The sequence below is a fragment of the Cyprinus carpio genome, chromosome B19 (assembly GCF_018340385.1).
Source record: "Cyprinus carpio isolate SPL01 chromosome B19, ASM1834038v1, whole genome shotgun sequence".
NCBI classification, from domain to species: Eukaryota; Metazoa; Chordata; class Actinopteri; order Cypriniformes; family Cyprinidae; genus Cyprinus; species Cyprinus carpio.
The window spans coordinates 2,886,156-2,911,644 of record NC_056615.1 but is presented as its reverse complement, the minus strand read 5'-3'; the positions used below and the strand labels follow the sequence as shown (position 1 = coordinate 2,911,644).

Here is a 25,489-nt window from a genome sequence, read left to right as displayed (position 1 = left end):
GAAATCACAGGTTGGAAAGATTTGCTGTAACCAGCTCATGGAGCGGCAAGTGATCGTGGGCCATCTAACAATCACAAACAAACACAAGTGTATAGGCACAGCAGCATGCGATAGTCACCACGCAAATTGATTTGACTTTTATATTGAAACGCTGAGCTGCGAGGCTAATTGGATTATTTGATATGTGGTGACCGGTCGAGTCCTGGCATGTCTTGAGATATCAGTGCTTTAAAACTAAGATATATGAGTAAAGAAGTTCAAGTTGGGCCAGAGGAACCACAGAGAAGAGACTTATCTCCACACTGGAGTCTTATGAAGCATAAGAAAACAGTTAGCTCAATGAAGCAGCTTCTTACCAACTGATCAATTACCAGTATGATAAATACACTTTAAATGATAAGCAAACAGACCAGGAGGGTCGAGTAATAATGAGTCTGATTTACTCTTAGTTACTCTACTATCCAGAGGATGTGATGTTCTTACTCAGATGTTGCACTTTCATGGATCAGAACACTTAATGGAGATTGCAGTCATGTTTCATTTAAATATACCTTTTTTTTTTTTTTTTTTTGTCTTAGGACAAACTCTGGGTAATCTTTGGAAATCTTATTGTTGGCAGTGAGTAGAGTATAGATTTCTTCAAAAACTCGAAAAGAGACACATGAGATTACTAGCATTTGAGGAGATAAATCCCAGAAGCGGGAGACAAAAAAATAAGGAAAACCTGAGCCATCTACTGTACTGTTAAACAAACAAACTAAATAAATAAATGCATTTCAAATACATTTCATGCAGATTGCTTCCAACAGCACTGCAAAAGATAAAATATGACAATAATAATAGTAGTAGTAGTAGTAGTAATAATAATAAAGATATCAAGAAAAAAAAAAAAGTTTTATTTTACAGAACATACTAATATAATAAAATATTAATGTTTATTAATATTTTCGTAATTTCTTTCTAATTGCTTCCGAACATTTATCCACAGTGCTTTTATTTAACAAGAAACCATCAGGAGACCTTAAAATTTATCTTTTATTGACAAGAGATTAATATAAAATACTAATTTTTGAAGATGGTTTGCGGATGAAGTATTTTAAAATGTCCTTTATGAGCGAGGAGCAGCATTTAATGGCCTTCATGTGGCTCACACGGTCCTGGTCCTGGAGAACCCCCAACACTGGTGTCTCTCTTATCTGACACACACATTTGAGGTCTTGGAGTCTTCACTAATGAGCTGATGAGTTGAATCAGGTGTGTCTGAATAGGGAGACATCTAAAATGTGCAGTGTTGGGGGTTCTCCAGGACCAGGGTTGGGAACCACTGCAGTAGAGCATGGTGCTTGCAAACAAAGATCATGGGTTCGATTCCCAAGGAAAGCAAGAACTGAAAAATGTGGACCTTTAATGCAATGTTTTGTCGCTTCGTATAAAAGTGTCTGCCAAATGTGTTAGTGTAACACAAACAGAGCTGCTCCGAGACACTGAAAACACCAGATCATGAATTGCTCGCATGTAAATAAACACAGTGCCATGACAGAAATGCCAAGGATATCCAGCACAGAGCTGGAAGATGGCGCCGCTAGCTCTTAAATAAAAATCTCACTATTTAATCACACTTTTTTTTTTCCCCCTATGTGTATTTATATTTGGAAAACAAATGTGATACAAATTACAACAATAATGAAAATGAGATTAAAGCAACATTGGAATGTTTTATTCATTCATGTTTTTTTTTTTATAAAATAAACACAACCAATAAATACAAAGATAAAAAGCAACTTTTGCCACCTGCCTCATTGTATTCCAATAGTAGCATTTCTGTTTCTTTTATATAGTTGCGTATCTTTTTTTGTTTTACTTCGCTCAACGACAGCGGGCAGCGGCACCCAAAGCAGACGGCTCACAATGGATTGCAATGAAACATGAAACAGGCATGCAGATCCATGAGTGATCCTCTTCACACACACACACACACACACACACACACACACACACACACACACACACACACACACACACACACACACACACACACACACACACACACACACGAGTTGGCACATTAAAGACAACATCTAGAAACATTTCGTTTGTTTTGCAAAATAGATATTATATATACACACACAAAAAAATAAAACAAGAAATAAACCCATAAACCATCTTTGCATCTCTCACCTGTCAAAACACTGACACTTTAGAGTGTCACTTTAAGATTTAAAGGTGAAGTGTGTAATTTTAGCACCACTAGCATCACCAAACATTTGCAAGAAAATTTCACTGCTTTAAAAAACAGTCCAGAACACGCCCCCATTTCTCACTGGTTAGCCAAAAAGACAGTCCCGCCCCAAACTCATGCCATTGGTTGAGTCGCTGCTGCTCAAACAGAGCAATGTTTTGATAGCGCCACAGTGTTACACTTTTAATGAGAAGCTGGGATAGGAGATAAACGTCAATTATACACATCACCTTTAATGATTCAATGAAAGGAAAACCTCCATCAGCCAACATCTGTACATTCAAGGTATGCTTTCCGGTAAAATCAGGTACATCAGTACAGTAGATCGCCCCATGTATAGGGTTTAACAATACACGTAATGTACAAGCACAATATCACCCATGTCATCACATGGTTTCGTTAAAATTCAGCGTGATTTCCTCCTGCTTGGTGCGTAAGGCAGAGAGCCAGTCACGTGATCAGAGACGCATGTCGTTATCTCAAAGCTGCTGAAATCTCATCGACTCCCTCATGGGTTTGGCAGGAATATCTGGCACAGAAGGTCGTGGAGGAGGAAACGGCAAAACAGAAAGTGCACAGAGGACAATAGAGGTGGAAGGTTAAAGAAATGTGCCAAGTCTTGCATTCCCACTCTGGATGTAGATGTGCATTCTCACTGGAGGACAGAAGGCTCATTCAGGTGGGCTGGATCGGCCCAAGCGAAAGGAAACAGAGGAGGCGAGGTGAAGAGGTTGAAGCCGGTGTCAATCGGGTCTGGAACTCTCGTGTTATCTGACCTCCAGGCAGTCCAGGTACTCCAGAGCCAGCTCGTAGCAGAACCTGTACTGCTCCTGCCAACAACAGCGAGGCCACGTCAGTTTCTCTGGCAACATTCACACTGTATCAACTTTATAACTCTACTAGATTTTATATTTGAAGAAAACATCAGCCTGTGTATCATTAATTCATTAAAACAAATCTGATTATTATGTTATATTATATTTAATGATTATAATGACTATAAAAATGTATTACAGTGGCTGCCTAAGATTTCTCACGACAGATACAGAACAAGAGAGACTGAGGATACAAATGCACACTTTAAAGAAACGAGTCCAGGTTCTGCATCATTATGCAAAATTGTGCACATCAATTATGAAAAACGTAAGTTAACTGCTGTTGTGTTCCTACTAACTTCAAATTATGTATATATGGGAATATAAATTTAGAAATGTACACAGAAAATAGTATTTAATAAAAATTTCTAATTAATTTCACAAATACATACAAAATAAATGACAAGCAACACAATGAATTAAATGTGAAACTTTGAAGCAGAAAGACAGAAATATATATTTACATAACTTTAAGGGCCCTATTGTAATGATCTAAGTGCATGGTATAAAGCACACGGCGCAAGTGCACCCAGGGTGTGTTCGGATCCATTTTTGCTAGTTTAGCGACGGGAAAACGGTTGGCACGTCCAGGCGCATAGTCTAAACGGGTTGTCCCTATTCTCTTAATGAGTAATGTTTTATTGGGGGGCGTAACGTGCAATAAACCAATCAGAGTCTCATCTCCCATCCCCTTTAAAAGCCAGTTGCGCTCGTGCCATGGCGGGTTCGCTATTTACATGGCGGAATGTAATTTTCCATTTTTAAATTTTAAATGTTTGTGTTCTGCTGCGTGTGTAATAAGCAAAGTGTATGCGCAGTTGTGCACCCGCCTATTGGCGCATATTACTAACGCACTTTAAATAACAAAGAAAAAATACTGCGCCAGACTTTAGACCAGGTTTGAGTTGATCTATGGCGCAGTCTATTTTCAGTTCCTCAAAATAACAACGTGCCAACAATGTGCCTGAACACACCACTTTTTTAGACCATGGGTGCACAAATGGGCAGAAATGCATTTGCTATTTAAACAATGTGGTGCAGGACAGGGAAATGAGAACTGCGTCTGGCTGAAACTAGCAAAAACACTTGTGCCGCATTGCACTGGGTGTATGATAGGGCCCTAAGACTAGTGCCTAAAGTTAGCAATAGTGCCTAACCTAACACTAATTAGTTATTTACAAAAGTAAGCACACTAACCATAGACTCCACCATGTTGGGCTTGGAGTTGCGGAGAGTCTTGACTGCGTAGAACACATCCACCATGTTGTGATGGTGCACCATCTCCATTATCATGGTGCAAGCGCAGAAAGTGCCACTGCGTCCGCCGCCGTTTTAAAGACACCAATACGTTGTTTCATTAGCATCTTCAAGAAAAGCAGAGGCTTGTAACTCATGAAGGAGCGGGATCTGAGCAGCACACTTCTTAGAGCTTGTGTGGATTATGGTATTAGAGATCTCTGGAGGGGATAGCTGTGAAAGAGGCATATTTGTGCCACCACAGAAATCTGCAATACTTCTGAGCATGAAGGAATGGAAAGGACCAGTGCGCTCTGGGGAAAAGTCATGCAATAAAAATGTCACATCCTACTGAGCTAAGATCATTTCCCTTGGGCTACTGATAGAGGAAGGGAACCCAGCGCAGATTCGCAATACGCTGCGTCTGTGCCACGCTCTCATTAATAGTGGATAGATGTATTAAACTACAGGCAAGTGCAGGTGGCAGGGACGAATCCTGGGGCCAGAGCGCTAAGAAGTCTAATACTGAGGAAAATGAAGACATGGAAAAAGCGGCCAGAGATTAAGCGCTTTAAGCAGATTTTCACTGTTGGGTGGCCAGGAGCAAAAGAGACCTGGGTTGTGTAATCAACACAATGAAGTGTAATTGCTCTGCAATTAGGATTTGGGAGTGGAGCCGTGTGAAACTTACAGGCAGTGCACTACAGTGCGACCATCGCCGCACTCCCTCTGCCACTTCTGCACTTGTGCTAGAAGGTTGAGAAAGGCCTTCTTAGAGTCTGGGATTTCACGATAAGCCGACCAGCGCAGGAACTGGAAATGTCGCACTACCAGATGACCTTCCTGCAACTGAACAATAAAGTCAGAGAGAACAAGAGCAGAGGAAAGAGAAAACATTAATAAGAATAAAAGAAGAGTACAACAGCGGGTCAAAGAATTTTGCTGGTGTTATCTACAGATAGGGGGTGCTTTGGTATCCTATTACTTAAAAAAAAAGTATGTTCAATACATTATTGCAAATAAAAGTTGTTTTAAATATTAAATATTTGAAATGACAAAAATACGTTCAGAAGTTAATTTTAACCCTTTCTACAGCATGATAGGAAATAGTCATAATAATTATATTTAAACAAAAATATACATATATATATATTTTTTTGAAACATTGATTACATTTGTTAAACTCAACCATTTAAACTCCTTAACTAAATTATCAAGTGATTGTTCTTAATTGATTATTGATAATTGTTAATTATGGTAGCTAAAAATGTCAACATTTTATTTATTTATTTTCTTCAAGGTTAGTCCCACATGTAGTCCTACATAACAGAGCTGCAGAAATGGCAAACCTCACCAACAGTAAAAGTAAACTAAAGCAGTTCACATATAATATTAAGTTTGACCTCCTGAAGTGACGTACAAAAAATTTACCTATACATATAATGTATCCCTATTTCAAGATTTTTTTACACAAATTTAATTTGTTGCAAAAAAGCAACTCCATACAGTATGTATGGCTTTACTAACATAGTAAACATGCTCGGTAGCCCACCCTGTAGAGCATTGCAGCTGGGTACAAGTCATGATAGAAGAGCTTGAGGACTTACGTTAGGTTTAGTGTAGGTACTGTAGTATGTGATACTTTTAGCGCCACTCAATGCACACTTCATTTTAAAATTTAAAAATTCACTTTCCTCAGTTGAACATAAAACGGAACACACTTTTAGCTACATTTTACTTTGATAGCATCACAAAATGTGCAAGAAGCATTGCAATATAATTTTATTGAAATGTCACCATGTGCACATTTATTATTATTTTTTTTTAATGTGTCTACATTGAAACTGAAGCTTAAGCACCTCCTTTCACTCATTTTTCAGGAACTGTTTTGCATCCTATTCATGGAATATCTCCTGCACGTCAAACACTCATTTCTAAACAGCACACAGTATTCAGCTGGATCCTCTGAGCATTAATTAGCATCTAAATTACTCTGTAACAAATCATAAAAACACTGTTCTGTCTTGGGGCTGTCTATTTTTCTTTATCTAGGGATGGCGCCATTTAGCAACATGATATATCAATAACATTCTACGCCTTGTACCTTTTTAGGGAAGCGAGACTCATCGTTCCAACACGCGTGGTTCTCTCTAGGGTCCTGTGAAGAGGCAGTATGGGACATTTTCTGACAATGACATGGACTGTTTGCCTGGCTTGCAGAGTCTCAAAGAGACAGAGGGGACGTAGGGACTGACAGGGGCTAGCCAAACTGACACAGGCATGGATGGGAACGCGGCTAAAGGTTGACAGCCTGCCTGACAGGAGTGCTAAAGGGGGCTAGCAATGAGAGGTGCAACACTTGGGACAAGATTTCAAAGAGACAGGATGTTGACAATGAAGCCATCAGGGAGGACTAAGGTCAGCTAGAGGTGTGAGAAAGTGCCTTTTTATTCAGACAAGTCAATATCATAAGCACAGACCACACTGAGAGAGACTGACACAATGCGAACAACTTTATCTCTCTCACACGCACATGAAGTGAGAAATAAACAGCTGTAATTCCAGCAGCGCTAGTTTGAGAAAAGGAGACTTTTAATGACTGACCACACTTTTATACCTTTGCTTTAATTTAATCGGTATTGAATTCATTTTCTAAAAGTCTCTGAAAAGATCATTTAGCCATTAGCTTCAGTTAATTAACCTTTCTGGAGTGGTCCTGAACTCAGACAATCTCCAATCTTGAAAAAAAAAAGATGGAAGTTACAAGACGGGTCATTTGTCTAATGAGGTCTGATTTTAATGAGGTACTGTAATAAATGTCAGTGCTAACACTGGGAGAGAACGGCTCGTGATTGGAAGGCACATACAGGGGATAACATATATCTGAAGATGGCTTCTTTGGCCCTACAGTCTCACCCGTGTGATGTTGGTCACCCTGAATAGGCGAGTGACGACGTTGTCATCGGTGGATCTGGAGAGCAGCTCCACTGTCATAGGTCCAAACTGCTGCATGCCCGTTTCAGGCCAGTACTGCAGACAGGGCTGAGAGAGAGAAGAAAAAATTACACATGTAAATTGCAATTTTTAATTCACTCCTGTACACATGATAGATCAAATGTGTTGATTAACAACGGGATAGTGACCAACTACTGACATAACTCTGACCGACAATTAGCCAATTTTTATTTTATTTTGTTTTATTTTATTGTATTTTATTATTGAATTCATGTTAGTTTTCATCTGGTTTACAAACAAACACACACACACACATATATATACAGTACAGGTCAAAAGTTTGGAAAGATTACTATTTTTAATGTTTTTGAAAGAAGTCTCTTCTGCTCATCAAGCCTGCATTTATTTGATCAAAAATACAGAAAAAACAGTAATATTGTGAAATATTATTACAACTTAAAATAATAGTTTTCTATATGAATATACTTTAAAAAAATAATTTATTTCCTGTGATGCAAAGCTGAATTTTCAGCATCATTACTCCAGCCTTCAGTGTCACATGTAACATCCAGTCTATCACATGATCATTTAGAAATCATTCTAATATTTATATATATATATATATATATATATATATATATATATATATATATTATTATATATATAATAATATTAATAATAATAATAATAATATATATAATATATATATATATATATATATATATAATATATATATATATATATATATATATATATATATATATATATATATATTATTATTATTATTATTATTTTTGCTGGAAAATAATATAATAATATTTAAACCATACTTATTTGCTTTTTTATATTAATATTAAATTTTTAGTATTGCATTTTTAATTTTAAATATATCATATTTGACAACGCTATTTAATCTTATTGTGTCAGGAAAAAAAAAGATCAAAAATCCCATATTTGTACTCTCTATGATATAACTTCTTTTATGGCTTTTCTATGCATGTATTTATATTTTTATGTATATGTATGTATGTATTTATCTGTTTGGGTCAAATGACAGACACAATGGCACCTGCATGCCTGTAACACTTTACACTAAGGTCCCAGTTTAATTCATTTAATCTGCATTAATCTAATGTAGTTAATGCATTAACTAACAATAATTTACAATCAGCAATGCATTTTTACAGTATTTAGAACAAAGGTAGTATATTTCATTGTTTATGTCAACTACTGAAGTTTGTGTTAACTAATGAAACTCTACAGTAATGTATAAATGTGTACCTATTAGCCTAATAACATTTTAAAACAAAACAGCTTTTAATTACATCTGTGAGTCATTAATTAATTCATTCATTTTTTTCCCCTAACATTATGACCCACATAATCATAGAAGATACATATTAAAGTCAATGTCTGAAAAAAAAAAAAAAAAAAAAAAAAAAAAAAAAAAAACGACATTAATAGATAGCAGACAGAGAAAATGGGCATCTTGCGATTAGGCGAAGGGTGAAGATAGACGGTGAAAGGATAATGGAGTCAAGGAAATGCCAGATATAGGCTAATCAGCACTGAAAATCCAATTGCGGCCCACCAAGATAAATAATCCTTGCTCATTTCTCCATATCGCCTGCATTTTCTAGTCCAATCTTCCACCAGATTACCATTTGCTCAATGTGTCAATTAATTTTCGCTCAGGCCAGTTGCAGACAGATCTAATCCAGCACAGTGTTATTTGAAACGATCAGGCGTGAAACAGCTCCAGCCATGTATTTCCAATGAGAGATGTTGATAGAGATAAGATAGAAATTGATAAATCCTTGTCACACTGATGCGAATTAACAGAGTGACACTGTGCCGAAGAAGATAAATATTCATCCGAACACACTCAGACAGATCAGAAAAGGGTGACTAGCAGAAGAACAGAGAGACATTTCTAGAAAGTTGAATGACTAGCAGACTGTGATAATGTCTGGAAAAACATTCGCACACATCAGATGGAAGACAGGAAACTGAAATAACTATAAAAAAATCTTGTGCAGAACACCTCACTCAAAGTACACACACACGCGCGCACAAACACAGGTATTATCAGGCGAGTCTTAAAGATGATACACTCTAATTTTGCATTCAGTGGAATAATGTGTCGCAGTGCTTGTCTGCAGGGGGAGAAGAGCGAAAAACACAGGTAGGTTGGTATCTCGGTGAGTTTGTCCTTTCCATTGCCAATTTAGACAAGACAAACACATTATCAATGTGGGGAGTCTTAAATGAAAGGCACGTTGTGTGTTTGCTCTTCACCCAGAGTGAGAATTATGGGCTCCGAGGGGGTGGGGGGTGTTGTCTGACCTACCAAAAAATAGCTTGAAAACCATTAAAGACTTCAAAACAAACGGGTGTAGGGGGTCTTAAAATATGCAAGGGTATTTTCGTCTCTGGCCATACTGACTTTTCTTTTCTCACATGTGGAACAAAAAGTAAAAACATTACAAATCACACTGAATCTAACCTTTTTTAACTGTAACCTGGACAACTTTCATATGTGGAAACAAATTTTGCAATGTAACCTAGCTCATGCCATTTTTTGTAATGTCAGTTTAACTTGACATTTGTTATAACTGCATGTTTTATATACTCTATTATGCTGGCTGCAAAAACATTTATATATACATATATTAGGGATGTGCATCTCCATCACTGAGGCCGATGCGATACAAATCTCGATGCATAGCCAATGATATAATACATTAAACATACATATGAAGCAGCTACCAATGTGATGCGATGCAGTTCACCCGTATTATGATGCAGGGCAATCCAATTTCGATTCGATTCAACATAAGGCGAACTAATGCAGTATGATGCAATGGGGAAAAATGCAAATAAATATGTTATAGTTCACTTTTATTTCTTTATTTATATTTTATTCATTTTATGAATTGCATATGATTTTATCAAAATCTCCATCTCTCACTGTCTGCACTGAATACAGTATAGATGTTAAATTTCTCACCTACTCCAAGCACTTGAGCTACTCCAAACAACAGGGCAAATGGAAGAGTAAAAGAGTGTTTGCTTTGACATGTCCAGTTTAAACAAAATTTTTGTATTTCTGTACAGTTTTCATTATTAAGTGGATAGTTTATTTTAATGGTGTTCTGGATCATGTCGAATGATTATATGTTTGTTCGGCTCATTTGACTGCACATTTATATATATAGTAGCTACTGCAAGTAGCCACAATGGTCTGATTACAAGTTAATCAAACAACTGCAGATGTGTGAGACAAACCTCCACAGTTTGCTAGCCATTTTTGTTCAAACAGGTGTTCTGGATCATGTCGGAGGATTATATGTTTGTTTGAATCATTTGACTGCAGATTTCATATAAAATATAAATGAGGCACAGTCTAAAAAAGCAGCCAGCTTTATATATACATATATATAAATATTAGTGGTGGGCTGCGTTAACGTGAGACTCTTATCATGCGATAAAAAAAATATCGCCGTTAATCTATTGTCAAAGTTGGGTTGGGAGCTGGGTCTATACTACGCAAGCTATGATGACTTTCACCGTGATAGTTTAGCGCGGATGTATACCTAGACGAATTGCACTGTAAGGGGCGAGAACGAGTCTTCCAACCTGTGTGTATGCCTACTGTGGAATTACCAAGCTTCCCAAAAAAAACCTCGACACATACTCCGTCTGCAGTGCGTATGCAGTCCGTGTGCGTTACGTATGTGGTGCAGAAGCAGCACGGACTCATTGTGCTTTCACACAGGACGCGTTTGCAGTCCGCTACTGATCCGTGGCTGTTTAGTCCACAAGCACAACATTTGTTCCAATATTCTATATTTCAAACCATGTTAAAAAAAAAAAAAAAAAAAAAAAGGGACTCTTATCACAGACCAATAACAGTCTTTCATAATCATAGACATTAGTTTAAACTTAATAAATATAAACAACATATTATTCATGCATTTGACTTCTAGGTTTGTATAATAAGCTGCTCAAGCAAGCGGCAAAACATTTAAACACAACAATTAGCCTACTTGTCTTGTTGGGATATCGCAAATATTTAAAATTAAAGCACCACTGACAGAAACAGTCGACTCTCGTGCCTTGCATTTAAATCTTTATTACAAGCATATCGCACGGTTCTTAATGAACTTTGTTTTTCTGCTTCCATAAGGGTGCATAGGCCTATATCATGTTGCCTCGTTTATCTAAAGGTGCTCTTTTTCTTGTTTTAACCCTCTGGAGTCGATTAACGCGTATACGCGTTTTGGGGTATTTTCTCCTGATAACCCCGAAAAGACCTTAAATTACACTTTCAGTTTTGATCGTACAGATAAGTGCAATACATCAATCGAATCTGTAAAGGGTCTACTTTTTTTTGTATACAGACATAATAACAACAAAACTTTGTGCACTTATAAAATAAAGATAACAAACAAGGAGTGCTGTCTGCAGCCTTTTTCAAAGCAGATATTCAGATACAAATGCGTCATTAAAATGAACTGTAACTCAGTGAATACTCAACGAAGAGACATGAGAGAGATATCTATAGAAAGACTGACATGTCTACTTTTAAACTAAACAAGTGCTGCTGAAAACAAATATTCTGTGATAAAAGTAATCCATATGAAAACAACGCGATGTCCGTTTTTCACGTCCCCCTTCATTATCTTCTAATGCGACCACGCCCCCGCGCCGAGCGCGCTTTTGAGATTCAAATGTTTCACTGAAGCGCGCGGCTTTTGAATACGCCCACACAACAGAAGACAACGCAGGGAAACTGTTCTTCAAGTTATTTTTATTTTACTGTTTGCTTCGCGATGGGAGGAATAAGACATAATTCACCCCAAAAAGATGTGATGTGGTTGAGGATTTGAGATTTGGATTTCCTCAGAAAAAAGAATGAAGCACTTTATTCAGCAGAGATCATAAACATGAGTAAGTCTCTTTTTATTGATTTATATACTTGTACTAGTTTTCACATAACGTGTAAACATTTTACTAGTTAGACTTTTTCCCAAAGACTTTTTCCAAACTATAATTCCTGACTAAATGTATAATCAAGTGAAATATTATGAAGTTTCAATAACAATATACACTACTATACCATTCAAAAGCTTGATGTAAATAATATAAATGTACCAATAAATGTAACTGTAACAAATGTAACAATCATTGCTGTTCTTTCAATTTATCCCCCCTAAAAAACCTAAAAAAAAAATATCCTCAGCTCTTTTCAACATTAATAATAATAATAATAATAATAATAATAATAATGATAATAATAACAATAAATGTTTTTTTGTAGAAAATAAGATTGTTAAAAGGATTTCTGAAGGATTGTGTGACTAGCCAAAAACTCATGTGTTGCGTGTGAAAAACAGTAGGCTTTAATTAGTATTAATTTATTGTAAAATTACTGCATTTCCGTATCAATCCATGTTAATTTTTACCGCGAACAATGCGCTGTCATTTTAATTCAGCGCATACAGCACATCAAAACTCGGTACGTAAACGATCGCTGCACTGCTGCAGACGCACCGCTCCTGGAACTCACTGATGGACCGCAACCACGTGAACCCTGGAATCCGTTAACATGGGTGCGTAAAAAAAAAATGCAACGCATATGCACTGCAGACGGAGTATGTGTGAAACAGGCGTAAGGTTGTTTGTAACTTGTGCAATGCAGAATTAGTTTACTAGGAGTTCTTCCAGTCTCAAGTACCACCTAAACGCAAAGCATCCCTTAGCTAATGTGGAAGATGCCGGGCCAAGAAATGTAGCGCAGGGGAAGGAGTCGTCGTCAAACTACTATGTTGTGAGTGCAGCACAGCTCTATCAGTACTAACAAGTACATCTTATTGAACATAATTTGAATGCCTTCGGCAGAATTCAAATGAGCCATTTTAATCTAGATTAATTCCAAGATTACAGTGAGATTAATCTAGATTAAAAAAGTTAGAGCACAAAATGATATATATATATTATATATATATAGGTATGAGACAAACCTCTACAGTTTGCTCGCCATTATTGTTTGAACAAGAATGCAGGTATTCATGGAAATCAAAGTTCAGTAAAGGGTACATTCTAGACCTGAACAGTTTTATGAATGAGTGCCATTGTGTGAATCTCATAGTGAGTACTGTAAACATTGTGGGTTGTTAACCTGGCTCTCTTACCCAGGCTGAGTTGGACTGGTTGAGCTGGTTGAGCATGATGATGGAGGTACAGCTGTAGTCAAACACCAGTCTCCAGAAGTCCGCGGTGGTGGTGGGCAGGGGGTGAGGGGTCACCACGAACGCAGCCGGCTGCAAGAAGCTGTCCATCAGTGCAGCGTTTATATAGTTGTTGCCGTCGCCCTCAGTGGAGACAAGGAATGCCAGCGCACGGTCGGGCGGCAGCACATCCATGCTCCGGTTCTTCTCACGGTTACGGGGCAGCAGAGACACACTGCACTCCTCCACATCCAGGTGAGGAGTCACAGAGTTCAGAGTCTGACGAGACAGGAGACAGACACAGAGAAAAGACAAGGGATTGAAGGGTGACTGAATGCACTCAATGATTGTGCAATGATATAACTAAGTGAGACAATGAGAGGATGATGAAGTAAAACTATGCAGGCAATTGCAAACGTGTAAGCTCCCGTGTAAAATCCTGTGAAATATAATGAAATTCTCTTTCAACCACTAAAACAGAGCACAAAATGATAGATTACTGCCTTGAATCAGTTTTTTCACATAACAATTGGCAGCAACTGATCAGAACACTCATGGGAAACCCCAGAAGACAGATTCAATTCACGAGTAAAATAAGGCCTGTGGTAGACACAACTTGATGATACTATTGTTGAAAATATTTTGTTGTGCAATGCACAACACACTAACTCACAGTCAAAACATTCATACAGTAGGCTATGGTTTACAGTATGGTTGTGTGTAATTTATACTGTAGAGTAAAATGTCCAATATTGTCGATTCACATATACCACTTACCACCAGTATACTTTGTGCTACTCATAAATTTAACTCATAATTTGAACCCATGGAGTAGAAGTTTTTTTGGGGGGTTTTGACATCACGGCTGCTGATATATATATATATATATATATATATATATATATATATATTATATATATATATATATATATATATTTGCACTTTTTTTTCTCTTTCTTGCCTATGTTTTAGTAATTTTTCAGTGCACGTTTGCCATTATTATTATTTTTCTATTTGGGCTTTCATTTATTTTGTTTTAGTCTTAGTTTTAGTAATTTAAGTATACAAGTTATTAGTAATTTTAGTTACTAGATATTTTACCTGTTTTTTTTTACATTTTCATCATAAATTATTCTATTTAGTGAATAATAATAATTATTATTATTATTATTATTATACTTTTGGTTAACAATAACAACACTTCATTGATCATTCAGTTAACAACATATTGTATTACGAGAATCAGCACATAACCTTTTGAACTCTTCATTTGTGTAAATTCGGTCTACTGCTATACTTTTGCCTCCGTAAACTCCTAATTTGCTGCTTATTAATAGTTAGTAAGGTAGTTGTAAAGCTTATAAATTTGTAAACGCTGTAAAGCTGATTTGACACAATCAGTATTTTATAAAGCACTATATAATAATAATAATAATAATAATAATAATAATAATAATAATAATAAAATGTTGTTAGTTTTGGTTTAGTGTTTGTTAAGGGACCTAAAATATGGTCATGCAAAATAAGGTATTAATATGTGCTTTATAAGTACTAATAATCAGCCAGTATGCAAGTAATGTGAATGTTAATAAGCAATGGTGATGGTGAGAAATGTATTATTTTGATTATCTTATTACATTATTATTATTTTTTCTTGTGCACTGTATGCAAACATCTGTTGAGTGAAATAGCTTAAGCTAGTACTAAATACTGTAAAAATAAAATTCAACTATTTTATGACCCCTCTTTTTTAACTAGTAACATTTTTCAGATTCTGTAAGATGTATGTAAACAAACAACCTCAAGTATACACAGATGCAGAAAAAAAAGCTTTGGAAGCTGAAATGATTTTATCTCAGGCAAATAATGTCTACAAAGCTTAATGGCTGGGAATAAATACACACTGGACACATATGAATACTTCTGCTATGAGCCTTGAGATGAGAATTATGCAGATTATTAGTATTATTAGTGCAGTGCTTCAATCCCGATTGGGTCTGCCAGCACAAATGGGACATTACAATTTTGATTATAAATATTACACTGGCTGTGAGGAGGACAGGGACAGGTACACAGTCTCAGAGAGGCAGGCATGAAGCCATTAATAGCTTGATGCTAAAAACACACACGAGTGGAACTGTAAGGTGAGGGAACACCTCATTAAACCCTCTCTTAAGGAATGAAAATAGTCTCTACAGCTGGTTGAGTTAGTATGCAGCACTTAACCTGGATGAAACAAAAAAAAGATTTGGATAAAGCCCCAATGGAAAATCATAAAATTAATACAGTTCCTACAAACCCAAGCCTCTATGATAGTCTGGTCTCAACATTATTATTATTATTATTATTATTTTTTTTTTTTTACTAATATTATTAAACATGTTATTTCATTTAGTTGTCAATGAAGCATTTGTGATTTTTGCATACATCTTCTTTATTTGATATTTAATCTTTATTACATTAAAAACCTTTTTTAGTAGTTTTAGTTAAAAATAAGTTCCCTACACGACTCAAACCCATTCTTCAGTGTAAATCTGTGGCATTGTTTAGCTTGTCTTCTAAGTTAAATTGTTTTATTCAAGTCAAAAATATTATTTAACACTGAATAAACCTAAATACATTCATTTGTACCAATAAAGCTAAGTTTAATGGGTTAGCAACTGCAGATCACCACTTTTTACAGTTTTCTCTCTCGGCTTACAGTAAAAAGAAAGAATGAAGAAATAATTAAAATGCATGAGGTTTTAATCTATGGCTTCAATCAGTGCTCCTAATTTTCCCAAAGACAACTCCAGTTACACACCATACATCACACAATCTCAGCTCATTTTTCACTTAAACGATTTTGCATATATTATGTTTGGTCTCCTAATATGGTCAGAAGTTTTCCTGCACTATTTCTTGGGCGTTTTTCTTGCTGGGATCACTTAGGAAAGTGTTTAATTTCTCAGTGTGTCTCAGCAGTACCTACCATTTGGACCAATCTCAGCACACAGTCTCTTGCTGGGTCTAAGCAATGGGATGCAGTCAGTGTACTTGAACATGTGACATACGCAGTGCATTAGCAGAGTCCACAACATTAGATTGGGCTGTAATTAGACTGCAATTAGCAGCAATATTGCTGGATATTAACTTGCTAAGAAAGTAATAAGCAATAGGCATGATAATGGTTGGCTCAGATCACGGGTCACAAAAAAGAATACATCCTTACATTTACTGGGGCAAAAAAAAAAAAAAAAAAAAAAAAAAAAAAAGAAATAAAATAAAATAAAATAAGAGTGGATTTTTAAAAGTGATCAGTGACTCTATTCACAGTTTGAGAGTTCTGGGGTCAGTTTTGTGAGAATCTTATGAATAAAATTACCCTGGAACTCATAAACTTACATAGTTGATTTATCTAGTTGAAATGTGAAACTGATTTATTTTTAAAAATACTTTAAAATGCATTTTATTCCTGGGATGTTAAAGATGAATTTTCAGCATCATTACTCCAATCCTCAGTGTCACACGATCCTTCAGAAATCACTCTAATATACTGATTTGCTGCTCAAATATTAGTTTATATATAGTTTAAATATTTGTTTCTAAAATATCCGTTTTTGCTGTTTAATATTTTTGTGGAAACCATGATATATTTTTCAGCATTCTTCGATGAAAAATTAAAAAGAACAGCATTTATTAATTTTATTTTTACTGTTTTTTTTATTTATTTATTTTTTTACAATTTAATGCATCCTTGCTGAATAAAAGTACTAATTTCATACCCAATATATATATATATATATATATATATATATATATATATATATACACACACACATATGTGTATATGTATATGTGTGTGTGTGTGTGTGTGTGTGTGTGTGTGTATGTATATATATATATATATATATATATATATATATATATATATATATATATATATATATATATATATATATATACAGTTCATATTTACAGCTCTGCATGTTTGCTGCGTAAAACCATCAGTCGATTTCCACGTTAGTCTGAATGAAAATGCAAATTCATTCTTTGCCACGAGGTGCCGCTTTTGAAGTGGTAAAAATAGCAGTTTCCCCGGTAACAGCTGTACACAAAGCAGCACTGTGCTCACAAACACTGCTTTATGAAAATAAAAATAAAATCGACCAATCGGACCATTCATCGCAGATTGGCGTCACGCAAAGGAGGGGTTTGGAAAAATGAATCATTGAGTAAATCGTTTGGGAGTCGTTGAGCAAGTAAGGTAAAAATAAATTCATTTTATAAGACAATGAAAGTGTTTTTTGACTCATTCACTCACCTGAAACTCTTCTCGCAGTTGAGATGTGTTGGTCTGAGAATCCACACTCAGCATGTCCTTATAGGTGAGCTCAAACTCACTGATGGGGATGGCGGTCTCTCCGCACAGACAGGCCTCTAGTATGGCATCATGGATGAATATATACTGCTCCTGAAAGAGAGATTGACATAGAAAGAGTCACCTCAGGACAGAAAACTGCTTCGAAGAAATGAGGCCATGTCACAACATGCACGATGCAGTGCCCAATTATTTGCTTTTATCTGGCTTTAATTAAAAACGATGTGACAAAATGTCAAAGAGATTAATCGAGGGGGCAAATATTAGCTTAATTTAGCAGTGTAGGAGGGAAATGTCAAAGTCAATCAAATCTATATTCTCACGTAAAGATGTAAAACACTCATCTACAAATGTCCATCAGCAGAATGACTTTAGATTTCAGAAACTGTGGTATGTGACAATAGTTATCTCTAGAAATAATTACAGAAATTTTCTGAAGAAAATGTGAGTCATGCTTGCCCATGCAAATAAGCTGCCATGATGCTATGTTTTCCTGGGTGTCAGAGACTTGCACTGGGGTAGTTAAAGTGTTTAGAGTGTATGTGGTTTTTAGGGTGTTTGGGTAGTTGCTTATAGACCTAAGTAATGCAGGCTTATCAGAAAAACGTGCCTGTGGCAACATTTCTGAAAATTATAATATGTTGCTTCTTGAACATTTAGGGACACTTTCAAAGTGAAATCTGGCAACATTTTAATAAGTTGATTGTTGTATGCATCGCAGCAGTTCGGAAATTAAATGTTCGGCAAGTGGTGCTACATGGTTAATGCTGTATCGCATATGAAAATAACATACCACTTACACTAAACCCTATCCTAAAGACATCATTAACAAAAAAACAGACATTCTATAAAAATGCATTTGCCAAATGAACCATGACATTTTAGCTTTCTTCAACAAGTTTTTGCACTCGCAATAAAAGAGCTCAGTGCTATACCAGGTGCGCTACCGAACAAGTTACCTTTATAAGAAATGTCATTCACATGGAGCTGGTTATGTGATGCAAATATCAAAATGTACAGTATTAGTTTGCAAATAATGCACTGCATTATAAGTCTTTTAACATGTTTTACAGCCCCTAGTGTTCACTGAAACTGGAAACAGCAGTGAACTGTATGTTTTGGAGTTTTGTAAACATGTAGGTATAGGCGTATTTTTATTATATTTTATTTTATTGTCTTTTTTGCATTTTTTTTTTTACAGTCATCAATCCAGTTTATCATATTTCTCAAATGTATTAAATATCTCTCCTCAGCTAGTCATATGATTTGAGGTGTTGTTCAGAATGGAATGCATAATGAAATCTAATTAAGTTAATAAAGAAAAATATATAACCTTAAATATGAGCAATAAAAATAGTTCTGTAATGACAACTCTTGGAAGGATTGGCATGGTAATGTACATGATAATGTTAATGTATTTGGTCTTGGTGGAACAGATCTGCTACGCTGCTGCGACTGTGGCAGAGCAAGTACCGAGACTTGCTACTGCCAATACATCCACAACATGCTGCTGTGAGCATGTAAGAAATATTGCTGCTGCAAATGACATACATGAAATAACCCCCATATGGCATACACGAATCACCTCGTAGCAGATCTATACAGGTGGAGCTGGGGAAGGTGGAGGGTTTCTGAAGTAAGCTGCAACTGCTACAGCAAGCACTAGTCATATATTTGAATGTTGAGCAACAAGCTCATTGGCCACTAATACAGCAGAGAACCAGTCAGCTGTGCCATGTGATGATGTCATTAGGTCAGACTGAGTTAGACCTATCGGACTGCGCCATCTAGAGTTTCATCCCAGAACTCTGTATCGATTGCGATATCAAACAAGCATCATAGAGACATGGGTGTCGCTGATAATCCTTGAAGTGTTTTCTTTGGATTCTGGCTTACTCTTTCATTCTATTAGTATATCTGAAGGTTAAAGGTCAGGCATGAGCCATCTGTTTTGTCTCTGTCGAGGGAGTACACTAGACCGACCTTCAACTTGCCTACCTCAATTCATATATAATCAGCAACAGTGTGTAACGATGAGGGCAGAGATTTCTTATGCATTATAAAGCAGTCTAGACAACATGGCAAGATGTGTTTCATGGCCTTGCTTTTGTCTTGAAAGCATCCTTGTGATATTAAGCTAACAGTGATTATACACTGAATTATGTTTTTTTTTTTTTTTTCTTTGTTGTCCAGCCCCTTGAGGGTTGACTTGAATGGGAAAATATTCACAGCTACTTTTGTCTATCAGTTTATTAACATGCAGCTCACCAACTCATTCTCTGCAGACCAACTGCACGAGTTACATAACTGAATGAATTTGAGGGAAAAGAATAAAACGAGAATATAAATTATTCAAAAGTAACACATTTTTGTACAAAACACACTTTAATATTTCTAAATCGCATTTACCACACTTTGATTTGTAGTCCACTGTTTTTAAATACTTGTTTCTGTAAAGAATATACAGAAGTTGAAAGCAAGTCAAAAAAGAAAACTAGAAGTTGGTCTGAAATATATGATAAAATGTAGCATTCATCCTCCTACTGCACTTGTATTTGAGATGTTAACATTACACAGCAACAAGACTTACCATTTGCAAACCATTTTATTTTTGTATTTACATCTGAAACAGGATATTCAGTGAGAACAAATGTGGTTTCTTGATTTCATCCATCAGGATTTGATGGATATTTTGGAATTCGGGAAACAGTGCTCAATTCATCCAAATTAAACAAACTCTGATGTTAAATGAACTGGGTTAAGCACCAAAAGTGCTTGTGTGAAGAAAAAAAATAATAAAATAAATAAAAACCTAGCTAAAATAGCCAGCCTAGATTAGTTGGATGACTAACTGATTAATGGATCCTTGTGACCCATCCTTTGTTTCTGATCATTAAGTTTCTTACCTCAGTCTGGATCATGTTTATACGTCGTGAGCAGAGCGTCTTCACACAGTTATAAATGTCCACCACACCCTCACACTCCGCCATATCAAGCATCACGTCCAATACGATGTAACAGCCGGTGCGGCCAGCACCCATACTGCAGACAGACAAATAATGAGACAGCTGAAGGAACCATATTTCAGTGTACTGTTGAGCTATTTAAAATAAATAACAACACATGGGCCTAGAATTAAATGAGAGCGAGAAAACAAAGAGATTTTTTATGAGGAGCTGGCACCGTTCTAATGCAACTCTGGGTACATGCTAGGAAATGGGCTGTTTTAAGTAGAAGTACTTCACAAAGTGAAAGTGCCATGTGGGTTGGACTGGCCATCATGACAGTGAAGCATACTAATGAAGTATGCTTTAAAAAAATGAGAGAAATATCGCAGGCAGTCTTGAATGAAGCACTGCTGCAGTTTAATTAAAAGATAAGGCGATAATGTTAAAGCACGTAAAACGGACAGATAAATTGAGGAACACATTACATCACGTGATTTGCGCAAAATATGTTACATTTTCAGGATAAATGTGGACCAATGAGTCTTTAGGGACTGATGAACATTTCATCAGTGTTCAGGGATGATTCATTGAATTGGTTTTCTGTCCAATTTAGTTTTATCTGATACATGGATGCCTTCCGCATGAATAAGTGAGATTGTGGGGTAGAAACACTTCCTTGGACTGGTGAACTGCAGGTGTGAGCATTTTTTTCTGTTTATAATAAGCAGCAAATGCATGGAAAATATCAAATATCTGCAGTTCATCAAAAGCAAAAACATACTTTCATGTTTGAGATCTGAAAGCATTGATACTGCCTTAAGACATTTTTTGTCTGAATGGAGGGTGAATGGAGGCACAAAAACTCACATGGGATTGCTTAAGACATATTCACATCAGGAGGGAGAAATACACATGTGAGAAAGATTCTAAAATGTAGTTTTTGGTGATTTTGGTTTTGGTAATGATCTTTAACTGTTAGTTACAGGGTTATCACTAGTGGGATATTTTCACTGACCACATTTAACATAAAAAATGGTACACAAACAGGAAGCAGTGCTTGATTACCTGCAGTGGACCACCACTGGGCCAGCGTCAGGTGGCGTGGAGGCCTTGACCCGCCGGAGGAAGGCCAGCAGTCCTGTGGCATGATACGGGACACCATGCTCTGGCCAGTTTGTAAAATGGAACTGGCAGACTTCATGTTTAGCTGGGTAACCCCGCTAAGGACAAAGTTACTCGTTAGGAAAATATTAGAAACAACATTTACTCATTAGAATGTTCTTACTAAAAATGTTCTTGCACATTTTCCATGATTTCATAATTTTAGCAAAATAACACAATGTGCAATGGCTCCATTAACTCATTTGAATTTAATAGCACAAAATGTTCGCAGAATATTGACAAACATCTTAACAGTCTCACCCGCTCCATGGCAAAGGTGCGTACGGTGTATTCTGCCAGCGTTTCTGTTTTCAGCAGAGTGATTTTGATGTCTCCATAGAGCTCACTGTCATCAGGCCAGTATTTACAGCACTTCATCTGAACCACACACACACACATACAATTAACACACCACAGATAAAAACGGCAATCAATAGCTTTAAGAGTAATACAATCTGTTACAAATACTACATTACAATTTCAAAAAAATGAATGAATTAATAAATAAATAAAAGTTGTCACAGCTAAACATATTCGTTTTTTTTTTATTATTATATTTATGGTTTGATCATAAAACCTTGAATTTAAATTTAATATTAATATTTTCAATTAAGGGCGAACTAATGAGCCTGTCCTCCAACAAAAATCGACCATATAGGTCGTTTGTGCAAGCACCTTATTACGACCTATATTTACGTTTTAAAGTTAAGCGGCCTCTAGCGGGCGTAAAAATAATGACAGTATCGCGTTGCATCTGTCGTCATGAAATGACGTATAACGTCATTACCAATCAAAACGCACGTTTATTTAAATGCAATGTGTGGACATTTTACACCGATCTCACAGTAATTCGTACATATTTTACTAGGTGGCTTATTCGTTCGAATGACCACACCTAACCCCACCCCCTAAACCTAACCCTCACAGAAATCATGCTAAATTATGATTTATTGAGCATATACATTTTACGTGCACGTCCGTTCTCTGGGATCGAACCCATGATAGCATGATTGCATATAAAGGTATAACGGAATAATCTACCAACTGAGCTACACGAAACGCAAATCACAGTGCAAATAAAAGAGTACAAAACATTAATATGAAAATGACCTTTTGCCGATAGGGGCGCAATTGTAGTATACGCTCTGATGGGTCGTATTTCAGGGATTTACAAAAATCTAAAAATAGCCATGCAGTAACTAAATATCCCACCAGTAAAACTGTGGTGCCTTGGAAAAAGCCAATGAATATAAGCCAAATGACAGAAAAATTCTGAAAGTCCCTCTCTAAGAGATCCTATAATAACTATGATGTTACAGTACTTTCAACAACTTTAATAACTATAGTATTTTGGAGGAAAGAGGGCAAAGAAAAGCTCAATTAAATGGCAAAGATGGCTGGCCGATAAAAAAAAATAAAAAAAATTCATCAGACAGAGTGTCTCTGGCTAATGGGGTTTCTTGGTAAAGTTTATCTTCAGTAATGGTCAGCAGTGGGTCAGTGTTCAGTAATGGATGGTGTCCATTAGTGGGCGGAGGGGGCGGCCGGGCAGCCCGAGGCAGAGGTAGACTTATTCTACTCACTCTCCCCACCTCCACCAGTTTGGTGATCATCACGATGCTGTAGCAGTTCTCCTGCCAAACCATGCGCCAGAAGTCATAGATCATGTCCTGTTTGGGCCCTGCGGAGAGAGAGATGGAGCAATGAGCTTTCATGGAGAATTGTGGGAGGTGAATGATTTGAACGCAGGATAAAGAGAGGATAGAGGTGGTTTTGTGAAATAGCAGGTCGCGGCATTCACAAGGATTATGTAAGAAAAAAGAAAACAGGGACGGTGAGCTGCTGGGACGAGAGAGTTATCGGTTCATATAGAAGACAACGAATGGAGAAACCACTGGCAGTGAAAATCCAGTGAGTGATAGTAGCAAGAATCTAGAGTTCAAATTTTTTTCTGAAGAAATGTACTGTAAGTGATTGCAGGATGCAAGGCATTTGTTATCAGTGCACTGCTATGTGGTTGATAAAATTAGTGTGTGTCACTATTGTGCAACACCGCAATCAAGAGAACATTGTAATGGGCCCAAATAGGTTTTTACTTGACCAAGTCAAAAGTATCTAAATATTACTGTGATACACTCTATACAACATATTTTTACCATGAAAACAGGTGCAGCATTTGTAACTTGAATGTGTGATGCTTTGGTGTCATTCACTTCCAGTTATTTCAGCTGGACCAAACAAGCCTTTATGCTGTTTAATATTGTGAACTGGTTTTGTTAACACAATATTTTAATTTATTATGGTAATCATAAACACACTGCCTTGTAGCGCCAACTGTTATTGTTACTGTTATTGCTTACTGCACTTTGCTATTCTAGTTATTTACCTTTAGCAGCTAATGAATCAGAAATCTCACACATTCCAGGAATATAGCTCCCTTCCACTTTGCAAAATGAGATGGATAGACAAGTGTATATTCTTGAGTCTTGAGTCACTTCTTTTTCTTTTTTTTTTAATAAAATGTCTTATCTAGGCCTAAAAAAAAAATGTTCTGTGAAAATTTGACCGCTTAGAAATGCAATAGCACACCTCTCATCAATTCTTTCTTTCATTTACCCACCTTCATGTTATTTAAAACAGACTTTCATTCATCTTCTAAATGCAATTGAAGATATTTAAAGTCTGCACAACCAGAACTTAGAAGCTTCAAAAAGTTCAAAGTTTCTTAAAAAAAAAAAAAAAAAAAACTTTGTAAAATGTGCAGCTTCTTGCACAGACTGATCGTTTCGCAACAAAAGGTATAGATTTTAAGTTCCGAGACATGGGTATTGGTTTGGTCTTGTCTGCACTTCTACCTCATTAACTTTTTGAAGCATCAAAGTTTTGGTTGTGTGGACTTTAAATGGAGGGATAAAAATCTGTAAAGTTTAATTAAACATATCTTAATTTGTGCTTCACAGATGAACAGAAGCCTGAAGGCCTTAGAACGACAGTGAGTAATTAGATGAGTAACTGATGAATTTTCATTTTTGGGGGAGAAACATACCTTTAACACAATCTGTGTGATGTCTGGTTTAGACATTATAGTTGAATTATGGTGGGCTAGACAAATGATTAAATCACTAACCCCAAATATGTGTAACTGTAATAGCAAACACCTTTTTTTTACCAGTACTATGAATGACATGAGCTGAATGACATGAGCTGAACCTCTTTCATTTTCACTCTCGTCTCTTTCTTTTCTTCCTCGTCTATTTTTCTGGTCACACATCACACACGCATAGCACGCAGAAATATTGGAAACATTAAAGGAAAGCTGCTGAAGGTTTGTAAGCGCATCGCTGTGAATGCTCTGCCCTCGGGCGAGGAGTCTGTTATCTTCTCTACCTGTTAAAACAATTACAGCCAACAACAGGTGCTGCGCTTCCTGAGTTCCTGAGCAGCTCTCCAGCTATCGCCCGCAGCTACATCCACGAGAAATC

General features: G+C 36.4%; 1 protein-coding gene across 7 annotated transcripts in view; it reads right to left on the bottom strand.

The window, feature by feature from the left end:
- Window positions 1-1,690: 1,690 nt before the first annotated feature.
- The window catches only part of LOC109051853 (receptor-type tyrosine-protein phosphatase U-like), a 229,222-nt gene continuing 205,423 nt past the window's right edge, over window positions 1,691-25,489 (bottom strand). For 5 of the 7 annotated variants that reach the window (XM_042745001.1, XM_042745004.1, XM_042745008.1 and 2 more), the window contains 10 exons: window positions 23,591-23,688; window positions 22,269-22,385; window positions 21,912-22,066; window positions 20,805-20,940; window positions 17,842-17,991; window positions 13,503-13,817; window positions 7,267-7,392; window positions 5,041-5,199; window positions 4,312-4,446; window positions 1,691-3,069 (listed from right to left, as the gene is read on the bottom strand). In XM_042745001.1, the coding sequence (XP_042600935.1) occupies window positions 3,007-3,069; window positions 4,312-4,446; window positions 5,041-5,199; window positions 7,267-7,392; window positions 13,503-13,817; window positions 17,842-17,991; window positions 20,805-20,940; window positions 21,912-22,066; window positions 22,269-22,385; window positions 23,591-23,688 (1,454 nt within the window). In that variant the 3' untranslated portion in view covers window positions 1,691-3,006. The remainder of the gene's footprint in view (window positions 3,070-4,311; window positions 4,447-5,040; window positions 5,200-7,266; window positions 7,393-13,502; window positions 13,818-17,841; window positions 17,992-20,804; window positions 20,941-21,911; window positions 22,067-22,268; window positions 22,386-23,590; window positions 23,689-25,489) is intronic. The other 2 variants (XM_042745003.1, XM_042745007.1) reach the window with 1 other exon arrangement.